At 35.8% G+C, this 16,833-nt stretch overlaps 1 protein-coding gene across 2 annotated transcripts in view; it reads left to right on the forward strand.

Annotated features, from left to right (window-relative positions):
- MED13 (mediator complex subunit 13) overlaps positions 1 to 16,833 on the forward strand; it is a 103,717-nt gene that overhangs the window by 40,645 nt on the left and 46,239 nt on the right. For both annotated transcript variants that reach the window (XM_059379251.1, XM_059379252.1), the window contains exon 9: positions 5,684 to 6,367. In XM_059379251.1, the coding sequence (XP_059235234.1) occupies positions 5,684 to 6,367 (684 nt within the window). The remainder of the gene's footprint in view (positions 1 to 5,683; positions 6,368 to 16,833) is intronic.

The following is a 16,833-nucleotide window of genomic DNA, read 5'->3' on the forward strand; positions in this document are numbered from 1 at the left end:
TTGCATAGTTTTTCTGTAATTCTGTGTATGTCTTTTTCCTCTCAACACAAAAATATGATATGGGTGTATTTGACAGCTTATTCTTTTTCATTTAATGTGCCTCAGATCTTTCCATTCTAGTTACTTGTAGATCTGCCATATTATTGTTAAAAACTTCTTGGTATTCCACTGAATGAAGTACCATAGTGTATATAATCATTCTGGGTTTGATGGACAAATAGGTTGTTTCCAAAAGTTTTTGTTTGTGTTTCCTTTTATTTTATTTTATTTTTAAAGATTTTTTTAAATTTATTTGATAGAGATCACAGGTAGAGAGAGAGGCAGGCAGAGAGAGAGGGGGAAGCAGGCTCCCTCCCGAGCAGAGAGCCCAATGCGGGGCTCGATCCCAGGACCCTGAGATCATGACCTGAGCTGAAGGCAGAGGCTTTAACCACTGAGCCACCCAGGCGCCCCTGTTTGTGTTTACTTTTAAAAAAAAAATAATATTTCTAGGACTGTCAATTATTTATCAGACTTTTTATGAACACTTATTCTATGATAGATATCCTAAGCTCAGTTACAGTCATGAATATGGCACCTGCTATTATGCATCCTATACAGTAATGGGGTAGATAATTATTTAAAATAAGAATTTTTAACCTTTAGATTTTTAAGAGTGATGAGTGCTAAGAGGAAAAAAATTAGGTGGGTGATGTGATACAGAGTTGTGTGAGGAGGGCTATTAAATACTTGCAAATTCAAAAAGATCCTACCAACTTTATTCCCACTTTTTATATAAGAAGTGCTGGTTTTTGTTATGCTTTCACTGGTCTGAGAACAGTACTTAAAATTAATTTTTTGCTAGTAGAGTAAATGAAAAGCATAAAATTGTTTTAATTTGCTTTTTTCAGTTATTAATGAGATTAAATATTGCATATTTATTGAAATTAAGCTTTAGTGTGATAGAGTGTTCTTAAGAAAATTAGCACTACGCAAGCTATATAAATAGAAAGTGGTACAATAAATTTCAGATAAAATATTAAAATATTAGGAACTTTATGAGTATGAAAACAAATCTAAAGGAATCTTTCTGTTGGATTTTGCTTTAAAAACACAATTTCTTTTTTGGGGCAGTTCCCCAAATTAGTTGAGTTCTTTTATGAAATTCACTTGTTTTTTATAAAGGAGACTAGCCCCCCCCCCGCCGATCTATCTATTTATTTATTTAAAAAGATTTTTTTTTTATTTATTTGAGAGAGAGAGACAGTGAGAGAGCGCATGAACGAGGAGAAGGTCAGAGGGAGAAGCAGACTCCCCGTGGAGCTGGAAGCCTGATGTGGGACTCGATCCCGGGATTCCGGGATCATGACCCGAGCCGAAGGCAGTTGTCCAACCAGCTGAGCCACCCAGGCATCCCTTCCCCTTAAGATTTATTTATTTTTAGACAGGGAAAGAGAGAAGAGCGGGGGGCCTGACATGAGGCTTGATCTTGGGAGCCTGAGATTATGACCTGAGCTGAAACCAAAAGTTGGAAACTCAACCGACTGAGCCACCCAGGTTCCTCTAGAGGAGACTAGCCTTAAGGAAAGTGTTCATACTGTGTATTGTGTAAGATTGATAAATCTACAGACCTGGACCCCTGAAACAAATAATACATGTTAATAATAATAAAAAAAGGAAAGTGTTCATATAGAAGAAAGGGGCTGTGATTTAATGTTACCAAAATTTTAGAGAGCCACTGCTCTTAGTATATATACCAAATTAATAGTTTCTTGTCCTTATAAAAGGGTAAATGGATCTATGGCTGTGTACTTTTCACATCCCTTATATACTTGGAAAATAACCTAACAGTTCCCCTGAGACTGTTAGAGATACTGTATTTCCTTAGTGCCTTGCATAACTTGACTAATCTTAACTTTTGGTCACATCACTCCTTTATACTCTTAAAAATTATTGAGGATCCCAAAGTGCTTTTATTTTTGTTGGTTACATCTGTTTACATCTATTTTAATGAAATTTTACTTATTTCTTTAATTTTTTTCTAAAGATTTTATTTTATTTGACAGAGAGAAAGAGAGAACAGGTAGGGGGAGCAGCAGGCAGAGGGAAAAGGAGAAGCAGGTTCCCTACTGAGCAAGGAGCTGGGTGTGGGACTTCATCCCAGGACCTGGGATCATGATCTGAGCCAGAGGCAGACGCTTAACCCGACTGAGCCACCCAGGCGCCCCATATTTTAGTTAAATTTTAAAGTTCTATTTAATTTATTAAAAATACCCCAATAAACCCAGTACATATTAACATGAATAAGAGACTTGAATAGAAATCAATTGTGGGGACGCCTGGGTTGCTCAGTGTATTAGAGTCTCTGCCTTCGGCTCAGGTCATGATCTCAGGGTCCTGGGATCGAGCCCCGCATTGGGCTCTCTGCTCGGGAGGGAGCCTGCTTCCTCCTCTTTCTCTGCCTACTTGTGATCTCTGTCTGCCAACTAAATAAATAAAATCTTAAAAAGAAAAAAAAAAAAGAAATCAGTTGTGTTTTCCGAAGCAAACAAAACTAAAGAGTGACATTGTTGTACAGTTCTGCATATCTCTTCAGTATTGAGCTTAATATAAGATACCCAGATTCTGATCTCCTTTCTGCAATCAGTCTTTTTTGTATGTTGTCTTAGTTGAAGTATGTGAAGAAAATCCAGCCTCACATAGCTATGCAATTGGAAGAGGGGAAGAGTTTATTTTATTTTATTTTATTTTATTTTTTTAATTTTTATTTATTTATTTGACAGAGAGAAATCACAAGTAGATGGAGAGGCAGGCAGAGAGAGAGAGAGAGAGAGGGAAGCAGGCTCCCTGCTGAGCAGAGAGCCCGATGCAGGACTCGATCCCAGGACCCTGAGATCATGACCCGAGCCGAAGGCAGCGGCCCAACCTACTGAGCCACCCAGGCGTCCTAAGTGTGTCATTTAATTTCTTCCTTTATCCTTTGCATTTCTCTAAATGGAAGTTAGTTGTAGAGCTGTGCTGTCCAGTTTTAGCTATGTTAATAACCACTAGTGGCTATTTAAAGTATTTGGATTTAAATACACTTAAAAATTCAGTTTCTCAGTTGAACTAATCACATATCAGATCCTCACTAGCCAAATAGAACATTTTCATTATTAAAACAGGAAGTTTTGTTGGACAGTGCTGTTCTAGAGGCTTAATGAATTCATGTTCAATTTTTAGAAATTTTTAAATTTTATTTTTATTTTTATTTTTTTAAGATTTTTTATTTGTTTATTTGACAGACAGAGATCACAGTAGACAGAGAGGCAGGCAGAGAGAGAGAGGGAAGCAGGCTCCCTGCTGAGCAGAAAGCCCGATACGGCACTCGATCCCAGGACCCTGAGATCATGACCTGAGCCGAAGGCAGCGGCTTAACCCACTGAGCCACCCAGGCGCCCTTAAATTTTATTTTTGAGAGAGCAAATGTGTGAGCTGTGGGTTGGGGGAGAGAGAAAGGATCTTAAGCGGGCTCCACGCCCAGCACACACACCCTGACACTGGGCTCAGTCTCAGGACCCTGAGATCTTGACCTGAGCTAAAATCAAGAGTCAGATGCTCAACCCACTGTGGCACCGAGGCACACCTCAGGCTCAAAATATTTGAGGAGAATACTTCGTAAGTAGTGCTGTGTTGTTTTGTATTGTGTCACATCAGAAGAAAAATGTCTGTTCACTTTTTTTTTTTTTTTAAGATTTTATTTATTTATTTGACAGAGAGAGATCACAAGTAGGCAGAGAGTCAGGCAGAGAGAGAGGAGGAAGCAGGCTCCCCGCTGAGCAGAGAACCCGACGTGGGGCTCGATCCTAGGACTCCAGGATCATGACCCAAGCCGAAGACAGAGGCTTTAACCCACTGAGCAACCCAGGCGCCCCTGTTTGTTCACTCTTAATAATTAGTTGAGATTGAGGAGGTGATGATCAGCTTTGACCCCTCATTGTAAAGTTCACCATTTTTACTATGAATAATCTCTTTTTTCTTACTACTTTGGCTAAAACTTTCAATAGTTACTGAATAGAAATACTGAATTAATATTTTTGCTTTGTTCCCACTTGTAGGGATAAATTTTTCACTCTTTTATCATTAAGTATGATATTAGTTGTTTTTCATAGATGTCTTTTATCAGATTAAGTTTTAGTCTGCATTTTGAACCTTCTTATAGTGAATTATGTGTTGAATTTTGCCATTTGTTTTTCTGTACTTACAGAGATAACTATATGGTTTTCTCTTTTATTCTGTTAATATGATGAATAATACTGATTTCTGTTGAATGTTCTACCTTCTATTCCTGGGACAGCTATCATTTGGTCATGATGTATTATACTTTTATAAATTACTGGATTACTAATATTTTGTTAATGATTTACATCTATATTGTTTACATCTATATGATTTCCTTTTCTTATAATGTCTTTGATTTTTTGTTAACAGGTTAATTTGGGTTTTTAATTGTGTCTTTTTGACATAATTCTTATTTTCTTTGATAACTTTCATGCTTTTTTCCCCTTATGCATATAATTATGTCCTAGACTCTGTACAGAGGAGTGTTCAGCATGTTCCCTGAATAGAGAGGGTTCTTCAAAAAAGCACCTACAATTGCTTTTTCATACTTTTTGGTTATCTCTGACACAACAAAACAAAATCTAATGAATGCTGAATGCTTTTACTTTATATTTCTCCACATATTTTGCTTAATTTCTTAGTTTAAAAAATACATTATATACATGATTGTCAGTTGAGTTTAGAAATCTCAAGGTGCACAGTATTTTTACTACACTTAAATCTTAAACTCTGAACAAAATTGCTAGGTTTTTAGGTATATAGTTTTAAGTTTTTCAGTTTCAGAATTCCTTCACATTATGAGGAAAATAAATCTTTCAGTCAGTTTCTTTTCTAGTTAGCTGATTCTTTACTTTGTAGTGGTAAGACTTGGGAGAAAGAAGGTAGGTGCCATGTGCGGTCCATCAAACTGTTGCAGTGCTATCCAGAATGATTTAACTTCATTTTTGTAGAATAAGTTTTTTGGGTGTTTGCTATAGGATTGTAGATGATGTTTGAGCTCAGCCAAGCCATTGATTTATAACAGTTATTCTGAAATATCAGGTACATTCATGAATGAATGAATTTCAGATCTTTCTATACTTTTTTATCTTAAAATAACTAGAATTTTATCTCTGTGTATTCACATACTAAAATATTTAGGTTGTGCGAGGCTCCTGGGTGGTTCAGTTGGTTAAGCAACTGCCTTCAGCTCAAGTCATGATCCCAGGGTCCTGGGATCAAGCTCTGCATCGGGCTCCCTGCTTAGCAGGGAGCCTGCTTCTCCCTCTCCCTCTGCCTGCATCTCCCCCTGCTTGTGCTCTCTTGCTTTCTCTGACAAATAAATAAATAAAATCTTTAAGTAAAATAAAATCTTTAGGTTATGTAAGGTAAATCATCTTTGTTATCTGATCACATAGTTATTAAATGAGAAGATAATTGACTCTGACGAATATTTCTGAAGTTCGTAGCTTCAGGTTGCTGAACAAAGTATTTTTTCCATGTAAATTCAAATCATTTACTTTTAGATTTATATGTAAGAAAACAACTACATGAATTTATTATAGTGTTAACTTGTCTGCTTTGATGTAATAGCTATACTGTAACCATTCTTCTAACTTTTTAGGCACAAAAATCTCAAACCAAGAAATCCTGGACAACAAGGACAGGCACCGTCTTTAAGTCAGCAACAACAAGTACTTCCTAAGCACAAGACCAATGAAAAACAAGAAAAGAGTGAAAAACCACAGAAACGCCCCTTGACTCCTTTTCACCATCGTGTATCTGTTAGTGATGATGTTGGCATGGATACAGATTCAGCTAGCCAAAGACTTGTGATCTCCGCTCCAGACAGTCAAGTGAGATTTTCAAATATCCGAACTAATGATGTAGCAAAGACTCCTCAGATGCATGGCACCGAAATGGCAAATTCACCTCAGCCACCTCCACTTAGTCCTCACCCATGTGACGTGGTCGATGAAGGAGTGACTAAAACACCTTCAACTCCTCAAAGTCAGCATTTTTATCAAATGCCAACACCAGATCCCTTGGTTCCTTCTAAACCAATGGAAGATAGGATAGACAGTTTATCCCAGTCTTTCTCAGCTCAGTTCCAGGAAGCTGTAGAACCTACAGTGTATGTTGGTACAGCAGTAAACTTGGAAGAAGATGAAGCTAATATAGCCTGGAAATATTACAAGGTCCCAAAGAAAAAAGATGTAGAGTTTTTACCACCTCAGCTTCCAAGTGATAAATTCAAGGATGATCCAGTTGGACCTTTTGGACAGGAAAGTGTAACTTCAGTTACAGAGTATGTATTTTTTTAATAGTTGCTATTTATAATTTAAGGGTAGAAATGATGTAAGTTCTTGATACTAGGACTCCAGAATTGGTTTCAGGATTGGATTTATAATAATAATCCTTTAAGTATTAGTTTTGCATAACTTCTTTAGTGTGTTTTTTTTCCTCAGGGAACCTCTTTATTGTGAAATATTAGTCACAAAAAAAGTGGAGAAAATAGTAGCTCTTATCTATCTACCAACTTTGCAGTTTTGCATATAATTAGAACTCCTGTGTACAATTTTTCTTCCTCCATTTTTCCTTCCAGTGTCTTAAATTTGGTATTTATATCATTTCTATAGATGTTTTTATACATGTAATTCTAGTTAGTTCATTTTAATTGCTTTATAGTATTTCTTTGTTATGAATAATACATAATTTATCTGCTTTCTTAAATATGGACATGTTATTTTCAGTGTTTTTCCAGTTACATAGGATGTAGCAGTAAGCTTTTTTGTACATATTTCCTTACGTATTTGTATAAGATTTCTCCAGGGAATACATTTAAATATGGAATTACTGGGCCTTGGGGTCTTGCCAGGTTGGCTCTCCACCTATACCAGTTTACATCCTCATCAACCAGCAGAGTATGACAGTGGTATTTTCCTCAGTGTTTGGTATTATAAGACTTTTAATTTGGCTAATCTTCTATATACAGAATGGCATCTTATTGTCTTAATATGTGTGTTCCAGATTCCTAATAAGATGAAGCATCATTTAAAATGTTCACTGGACATTTAGATTTCGTCCCTTGTGAACTGTATAGTTTACTTTTCTTTCACTTTTCCCCCCAATTCTTTGCATGTTCTGGCTATTAATCTTATAGTAGTTAATATTTGTTACAGATATCTTCCTCCATTCTGTGGATTGTCTTTGTCCACTTTCTCTGTGACATACTTGGGGTGGGAAGCTTTTTTGGGTTTCCCTTTACTATGTTACCCTGATTACATTTATATTCTATTCCATAAATCTTTTGCACTTTTATCTATAAATTTTTCTAAAAGGTGCAAATCAACCAACAAAACATTATTTTCATTAAAAATGTCTGTCTTCTTACCAGAGCAAGACCAAATAGTATGCAAAGGTTATTGTCAGCAAAAGTATTTAAGGTCTTGATTTTAGCTAAGAATTTTAAAATTTCAGAAGAATATGTGCAGGTATAGTGAAACTTTATTGTCTTTATTGGGCATTTGCAATGAGCTCGATCAGTTTGAATTCTTTTTTTGTCCTTCTGGGAAGTTCTTATCTCCCACCCCCCCATTCTCTATGGAACCTCTGTAATTCATATGTTGGATTTCTGTATTTTCTCTCATTACCCATGTATTTTTTTTTCCTTTGTATTCTAAGAGGATTCCTCAAATTTCTTCTAATGCTTTCTTGAAGCCTTAATATTTGTTGCCTGTTTTATTTCTAAACTTTTTAAAAAATAGCATCCCCTTATTTAATGTTCTATAATTTTTTCTTTAGAATTACTTTATTTTTCTTTTTTTAATAATTACTTCTTCATACACTTATTTTTTTCTTTTTTGAGAGAGATGTACTGAGAGGGTGGAGGGGAAAGGAAAAGAGAGAATCTGAAGCAGGTTCCTTGCCCAGCATGGAACCCAAGCCCAGTGTTTGCTCGGGGTGGGGGGGAGCTCATTCCCTCAATCCTGACATTATGACCCGAGTTGAAATCAAGAGTCAGATGCTTAACTGACTCAGCCATCTGTGCCTCTCTTCATACATTTTAGAATGAAGGTATAGGGGAGCTGATTGGCAGTCCTTACTCACTTAGTAAATAATTTAGTATATTCTTTATATTAATTCTGTATACTGCTTTATGATAACTCTGTTGGGGATGGTTCGGAGGGGAGGCCTGGTACCTAAATTCCAGAATAAGAAGATGTCAGATCTTGGGTCTTCATCAGGTAGCTTATTCATTTTTCTTAGACAAGGAACTCTTACTCTTCCATTTTTAGCTCTTATTTTTCAATTCTGTCTGGAGATACAGGTCCAAATTTTCTCTCTCTCTCTCACTCTATTTATTTATTTATTTACTTATTTTTTAAAGAGTTTGGCTCTCCTGTTGTTTATATAGGTTGCCTATAGCCCCCTCTTGCATATTCTAGGCCATGACCTTTCTCTTGCTGTGTTTCATTGATTTTGAGCTTCCCTGAGACTAAGTAAAATGTGTAGCGCATTTGTAGCCTCAGCCTATCTCATTTTCCTTCCTGTTAAAGGTTTATTCTCTTTTTATATTCTTTATTTTAGTGAACAAACCTGTGCGCCTTATCTAGCTCTTTGAATCTTAAAGATACTCTGGTATTTTTTTTTTAATTAAAATTAATCTGGATTTGAAACTTAGGGACTTCAGGATACCCTTATGATCATGGAAGAAACCTAGCTTATTAGTTAGGAGATCTCATGAAAGCAAATGATGTCTTGGACACAAATCTCAAAAGATCTGAGTACTGGAGGTATTCTAAAAGTCCTCAATTCTTGTCTGGAACTACTGATGATCTTTCTGTTCTGTACTTCTCTACATACATAGTAGAGTGATCATTTTAAGTTAAATGTTATGTTACTCATTTGCTTAAAACCTTTGAGTAGTTTTCCTTTACATTTAGAATAAAATCCAAACTCCTTCCTTATCTGAAAGATTCTGTCCAGTTCCTGCTAGTTCTTCACTCTTATTTACTAACTCTCCTTTTTGCTTCTTGATTTCATGACATCAACTTTCTTGCTATTCCTCAGAACTTCAACCTCATTCCTAATGACCTTTAAAATTGTATTACAGATGGGAAGACAGTTCACCTCTTCTTATTTAGCCCTGTTGAAAAGTTACCTTCTCAGGAGGTATTTTCTTGACTATTATCTAAACTCCCCAAATCACTGCCTATCTTGTACACTGCTTTTTTTTTTTTTTTAAAGATTTTATTTATTTATCAGAGAGAGAGAGGGGGAGAGAGTGAGCACAGGCAGACAGAATGGCAGGCAGAGGGAGAAGCAGGCTTCCTGCCGAGCAAGGAGCCCGATGTGGAACTCGATCCCAGGACGCTGGGATCATGACCTGAGCCGAAGGCAGCAGCTTAACCAACTGAGCCACCCAGGCGCCCCTCTTGTACATTGCTTTTTAAAAATTTTTTATATTTTCTTTTATTTATTTTATTTTTTATTTTTTCTTTATATAGGTCATCTGAAATTACATTATGTATTTGTTAATGATCTTTTCATTAAAATGTAACCTATATGAGGGCAAGGACTCTCTGTCTTGTTTACCGCTGTATTTCTCTAGCATACACACACACATATACATGCCTAGAACAATTCTAGGTCCATAGTAGACATTCAGCAAATGTTGGGATAAATGAAACAATGGTATGGCCCTAGGGTTACTGATTTTAGAACTTGTTTTCTTTCTAGATTTTATTTTCTTATTTAATGTATATAGAATGTAGCATTGTGAATATTTTTACCTTTACAAACTTACAGGGTGAGTTTTTATGGGCACATCATATTCATAAGATCCAAGAGTCCTAGCCATAACTTTAAGTAAGTGTATTAGCTGCTTGTGTGTGTGAGTGAACATCAAGTGAAATGAAATGAAGGTCTCTTCATTTAATCTTAGAATCTGTTTAATCTTGGAATCTGTTCTGATAATATTTGACATTTTTCTCACTGAATAAGAATGAGAAGGAAGAAGCATAATGTAGAAAGGTAGCATGCAGAGTAGAATGGTGCTGGGTCATGATTATGTAAATTAAGGAAATGACCTGCTTCTGTCTGTTCCTGGTCACCATTTTTTCTACTTCATAAAAAGAAAGGAAAAGAATGAATAAAAGGTGTGTGGTTTTTTTTTTTTTTCTTTTTAATTCTGTGTCTCATTATTTAAGTATTGTTTTGGTTTTACTAGTTACTAAAGGTGTGTTGTGTCACAATTTACTTTTAGATGAATCCTTTTTATTGTTATAGTAGATTAGAATATGAAAAATACTAGGGCGCCTGGGTGGCTCAGTGGGTTAAGCTGCTGCCTTCAGCTCAGGTCATGATCTCAGGGTCCTGGGATCGAGTCCCGCATCGGACTCTCTGCTCAGCAGGGAGCCTGCTACCCTCTCTCTCTCTCTCTGCCTGCCTCTCTGCCTACTTGTGATCTCTGTCTGTCAAATAAATAAAATCTTAAAAAAAAAAATAAGAAAAATACCACAGAAAAGTAAGCCCTCAGCTTAGCTGCTTGAAACATGAACTAAAACATTTATGGAATATAATTGTTCTGTATTTGATAGGTTAGAAGTTTTTTGATTTTATTCCTTACTTTTGTAGTTTATTGTTCTATGGCTGTAGTTCCCAGCTGGGGCAATTTCTTATTTCCCCACTCATACCTTCAGGTGACATGGGGTAGTGTTGTTACAACATGCGGTTTGCTAAATATCCTACCGTATATATAGCACAGTCCCCAACAAGAAAGCCCAGAATGTTAATAGTGTTGAAGTGCTTTAATATCATGAATCATTTTTAACAGGAATTTGAACTCTAGGATAGATTACTAAATTAGGCCAAACCTGTTTACTGATTAGTTTTACTAGGGAGATTCTCCCATACTATTTTATTATCCAGTAAAATATCTGGCATGGGCTTTAGTGTTAGCATTATGCTAAAGCAGAAGTTTCGGTTTTTTGATTTGTTTGCTTGTTTGTTTCCATATGTTAAAAGGATCTTGTTTGGGTAATTTAGTGACTCTGGTCCAGCTATTAATGCAACTTGAGATAGGAAGCCATGAGGATCATCTGTCAGATGATATTCCCTGTCATTAAAATAAGTTCTGTGAATTAATATTCTCTCAGTGGCATTTAAACAACCTTAAGTTTTTAAAAGAACCATTGTATAGCTTTAAATATAGGATCTTTTCAGGGCGCCTGGGTGCCTCAGTGGGTTAAAGCCTCTGCCTTCCGCTCAGGTTATGATCCCAGGGTTCTGGGATAGAGCTCTGCATCAGGCTCTCTGCTTAGCAGGGAGCCTGCTTCCTCCTCTCTCTCTCTGCCTGCCTCTCTGCCTACTTGTGATCTCTATCTGTCAAATAAATTTTAAAAATCTTAAAAAAAAAGATTTTTCTAGTCAGAGTAATCCATTCAGAAGTCTAGATTTTTATATAAATAAATTTTTGAATTCTTCCTAGACATTGTAAATTTCTAATCTTTTTCCATACTCTTGAGTTTTGAAAGCGTGTTTAAATATATGGCAGTTAGTTAGGGGGCTGTTGTAACTCTTATGTTCTTTCACCCTTTTTAAAAGATCATACTTCTCAAAGATATATTTTATCAGTTTGAATAAAACTGAAGTTTCTCTAATATGCAAAATGCTATGAGGCACTGTTGGAGTATAAAATAAATTTGGTTCTGGCCCTAAATGAAATTATAATCTAATGGAAAATAAGGTTAAATTCTCTGATAGAAGTATACATAAAATATATTAGGGATGGAGAACCAGAGTAAATAATTTCATTCCATTTATGAAGATCCAGAAGCTTTATGTAGTTTGGTATGGCTAGATTATCTGGTGTTGCTTACTAGTTTGGTATGTCATGATGAGTAAGGAGTTGTGAAAGGTGGGGTAGGGCTATATAATGGAATAGCAAAATATTGTTTATAAGCTTATATATTAATGTATTATCCTTGAGATGATAGGGGCACTGGTGGAAGCTTTTTTGAGGTAGATAAAATAACAGGTTTGGAAGATAGGATTTTAGAAATACTATCCAAGTAGCATTATTGAAAGACTGTTTAGATGAAGAAAGATGTATGAAAGGACATCAGTTTGGACATCTTGAATAGCTCAGATACAAGGTAATTGAGGGCCAAAGGAAAATTAGAAGGAGATCATTAGAGATGTATGGATTTTGTGGATGTAGAGTAGGCTGAAGAACTTTACAGCCCATTGAATAGTAAAGTAGGAGAGTAATAGAAGTGTTAAAGACCAGCCTATTTATTTTATGAGGGAAAAAGGAAAAGCAGATCTGAATGCTGCTTTCCTACTTTTTTACTTTGGACTAAATCTTAAGCTTAATTGTTATAATTTTTTTAAAGCGAAAGAAGCTGTTAATCTCTTGTTATCTTGAAGGAGAGGGATTGGGAAATTTTTATGTCTCCGTTATGCCTTTGTGTAGAATATGACGTTTAACTGTGTGCTTGTAATACATATACGTTGTAAATTTGTGAATTCAGTTTTAGGAGCCTGCTTAAAGATTCAGTCAGGCAGTTGTCAAGTGTTTCAAGCTTAGAAGAAAAACTTGTATTAACCCAGTTGGAGTAATACAGAGGCATAGAGGGGCAAGAATGTATCAGTGGAAATTTAAAAAGAAACTTTTTAAATGAAAATTGACTTTGACAGGTGTGTGTCTTTTTAGAAAGTGATTAAGGAGGAACTTGGATGTTTGTTTTATTTATGTTAAGTGAAAACTGGATTTCTGTTTGGTGTAAGTTAAGTTTTCCATTGATTGCTGTTAAAAGGTGGCATTGTGCTTCCATAATAGGTGAATAAACAAAAGAAAGCAATACTGTTGGTTTTTCTAATTAATTTTAGGTGGTGTCGGCTGAGAGTAATAGAATCCATCATTTTTAAATACCTTCCCGGTGTGCAGCAGTTGATGCCAGATTTTTCAGCAACTACTTTAAAGCAAAATTCCTTTTTATTTATTTTATTTTATTAAAAAAAATATTTTACTTATTTATTTGACAGAGAGATCACAAGCAGGCAGAGAGGCAGGCAGAGAGAAAGGGAAGCAGGCATGCTTCCCACGCGGGGCTCCAATCCTAGGACCTTGGGAACATGACCTGAGCCGAAGGCAGAGGCTTTAACCTGTTGAGCCACCCAGGTGCCCCCCAAATTCCTTTTTAAATGTCTTAGTAATTGTTCAAGGAGAAAGGTTGGGGTTGCACATAGCATATCCTACATACATGATATACACATCTCTGACTATCCTCTTTTTGCTTCTAGTTATTTTTAGTTTCTCTATTAGTTAATGATAGCATCTATTTTAGAATAGTGGCTTTTAAGACCTTGTAAGTTTTAAAGATAGAGTTTCTGCAAAGAAACATGACAGTTTTTAATATCATTTTTCAAGGACTTAGCACTTAATTCTAGTATTATTTGTAATTGCTTAAAATGGTCTTCCATTCTGAATCTCAGAGGGAAACATTTCTAAATCCTGAGCAAGGAAGAACTATGCTTGAGCGTGTTTGTATCATGTTTTGTTTGGTAGTAAGGACACATACATCAGGGTATTTTAACCATAGCATTCATCAATAGAACTAGCTCCTATGTTGTATTAGTGATATAGCCAGTTTTTATTGTATATATTAAATGGTTTATAGAGTGTGTTATTTGACTTTTTTTTTTTAAAGATTTTATTTATTTATTGAACAGAGATCACAAGTAGGCAGAGAGGCAGGCAGAGAGAGAGAGGGGGAGAGAGGAAGAAGCAGGCTCCCCGCCCAGCAGAGAGCCCGATGTGGGGCTCGATCCCAGGACCCTGACCACCATGACCTGAACCGAAGGCAGAGGCCTTAACCCACTGAGCCATTCAGGTGCCCCTGTTATTTGACTTTTAAAAGTTAGTTTTAGTTATTTTGTTTCATGGAAGTCTATGATGAAATAAACTTTTGATTTACTGTATTCTAAATCTTTTAAGTAAATCTTATTTGATAATACAATGAAGCTTTACTTATGACAGCAAGCTTGACTCAGTTTAAGGATTGATTCTGAAGATTGGAGATATTAGAAAAGGTACAATTAAAGAAAATAGGGGATTTTAAAATATTTATTGAATTCATTTATTCCTTAACATCTCCTTCTGTAGTTTATCTTCTTTTATAAATGTCAATCTTAAATATTGTCATATCTTGTCTGGAAAGAATTTTATTGAATAAAGGCTTAAAAGCATGTGCTACTCTAAGGTATGTTAAATTCTCTACAGTTGTATTTCAGGAGGGGCATGTGGGTGGTTCAGTTGAGTGTCCTGACTCTTGATTTTGGCTCAGGTCATGATCTCTCAGGTGGTGAGATCAAGCCCCTTGTCAGGCTCCATGGTCAGTGGGGAGTCTGCTGGAGATTCTGTTCATCTCCCTCTGCCCTTCCCTCTACTCATGTGCACAGGCATTCTCTCTGTCTCTCTCTCTCAAATAAATCTTACGTAATTATTTTTAGGATGGAATGTTACTGTTGTCATAGTAAAAGAAAAGACATAAAATTAATGAATAATATAAAAGTAATTTCAATTTGCTTTGGGCTTTGCAAAGCTTCCTGTTCATGGCTGTACCTAATCCTCTTCCAGCTGGTCTGTATTTAGCTTTATATTTGATTGAAACTATCTCTGTAGTTAACCATTTGGCTATATGTCACTTTCTTTTAGAAAAGGAGAGGTGTTATTCCTGTTTCACAAAAGTATGTATATACTATATAATTGGATAGTGATGAAGTGACTGACTTTAATTTGGCATCTTTTAAAAATCATAATTTTTTCTATTCTTAATTATTTTTAAATATAGAAGGATGTGTAATGTAAATAATTTATATTTTAATATTTGTTGTGACTTGGTACTCTTGATACTACTAACTACATTTAAATTCTTTGCATATCCCAATGTCTGTGATAACCGTTCAATAAAATAACAAGTTGTCTTTAGGCATTGCATTTGCTTTACTCATTTTTATTCTTCATAGAGCCCTCTGCGGTAGGATTGGTCCTTTTAATGTTACTGCACACTAATTTGACTACCTATGTAAACAGTGTGGCAGTTTTTCTGCTTCTGCTAGAGGACAACTTAATATGAAAAACAGAGTTGTGTTATTCAGCCCTTCACAGAGTAGTGGTGTCTTTCAGGTTGGTGGTGGAGAGGGGTAGGGGTATTGGGATTTTACACTTATACCCTATGAATAGTTAATTTGAATATACGTACTTAAAATCTGTCTAGCCCAACTTTGCTATATATTATCTTAGCAAACCATTTTTTTCTGCATAGTTTGCACATCAAAGAGAACATACCTTTCATTTCCTATCTTATAATGTTAAATGTAAGTTTTAAATAAGAAAATCTATGTCAAAGTAGATGGAAAAACTATTTTCACAGTATTTATGTTAAAATCTAATAGTTCTAAAAATAGTTATTTAGGGTCTAACATGGTAAGGTATAAAGCTACTCTTAAGAAATGTTCATTTATGGAACAGTACTATTCTAAAAATTGTGTTTTTTTTTTTTTTAAGATTTTATTTATTTATTTGAGATGGAGACAGCGTAGGAGCAGAGGTAGGGGCAAAGGGAGAGGGCGAAGCAGGCTCCCCAACAAGCAGGAAGACCAACACACAGGATCATGACCTGAGCTAAAGGCAGACACTTATCAGACCGAGCCACCCAGGCACCCTGTCCTAACAATTAATTGTAAAACATATCCCTGTTGACTAGATAGCACCATGTTCTCATGGAAGAAAGTCTTTGTAGACTTGGGATTTTAGTTTTGGGGATAAATCTAGAGCATATTAGGAATAAAAATGACATGTATGATATTTGATAGAAGGTTTAGAAAATACCCAGTTACCTTTTTTATGGCTTCTCTTTCAACCTTAGTTTACAGAGTATTGAGTGCTTCTAGTGCTGGGCATTGGTGAATAGATTTAAAAATATATCCCTCTCATTCCAGGATTTTCTGAACTAGCATATGCTTTCATCATTCCCAGATCTTAGATCTCTTAGGATTTTTTCGTGTTAAATTGTTGGACAGGTAAAGTGGTAGCCGTACCACTTTCTGATGAATAAAGATGGCTTGTTTCAGAGTATAGGATTTAGGATTATTAGTGCAACCCCCAAATCTCTATCCTATATGGCTTTTAGATTTGACATATTCATTTAGGAAATACTTACTGAGTTACTTTAACATGCCAGGTGCTGTTCTAGGCATTTGGGATATTTCAGTGAATAAAGACAAGATCCTCATCATTTAGGGACTTATATTCTACTGAGAGTGACGGTCAGCTATGAACATAAGCAAGTTCAGAAGTATGTTAAGAGATAACTGCTAAGGAAAAATAGAGCAGGGCAAGGGGGTTCAGTGTTGAGGTAGTTGGGCATTTTGCAATTTTAAATAAGGACTCATACATAGGGTGACATTTAAACAAAAACTTTTAGGAAGTAAGGGAGATGGCCATGCTGATATTTCGAGAAAGGATGCTCCAAACAAAGGGAACAGTCAGCAGTGTATCAGGCCTCTTTGAGGTATATCAAGAAAGTTCTTGGAAGCAGAGTGAGAGGAAGGATAACAGAAGGAGAAGTTGGGAGAGGAAAAGAGAAAGATCATGGGAAGCTGTGGTAGGATATTATAAGGACTTTAGTTTTTATTCAGAATAAAATAGTCCTACAGGATTTTGACCATGGTCTGACTAGAAGCTTAGCTGCTGCTTTCTGGCAG

The sequence above is a fragment of the Mustela nigripes genome, chromosome 16 (assembly GCF_022355385.1).
Source record: "Mustela nigripes isolate SB6536 chromosome 16, MUSNIG.SB6536, whole genome shotgun sequence".
NCBI classification, from domain to species: domain Eukaryota; kingdom Metazoa; phylum Chordata; class Mammalia; order Carnivora; family Mustelidae; genus Mustela; species Mustela nigripes.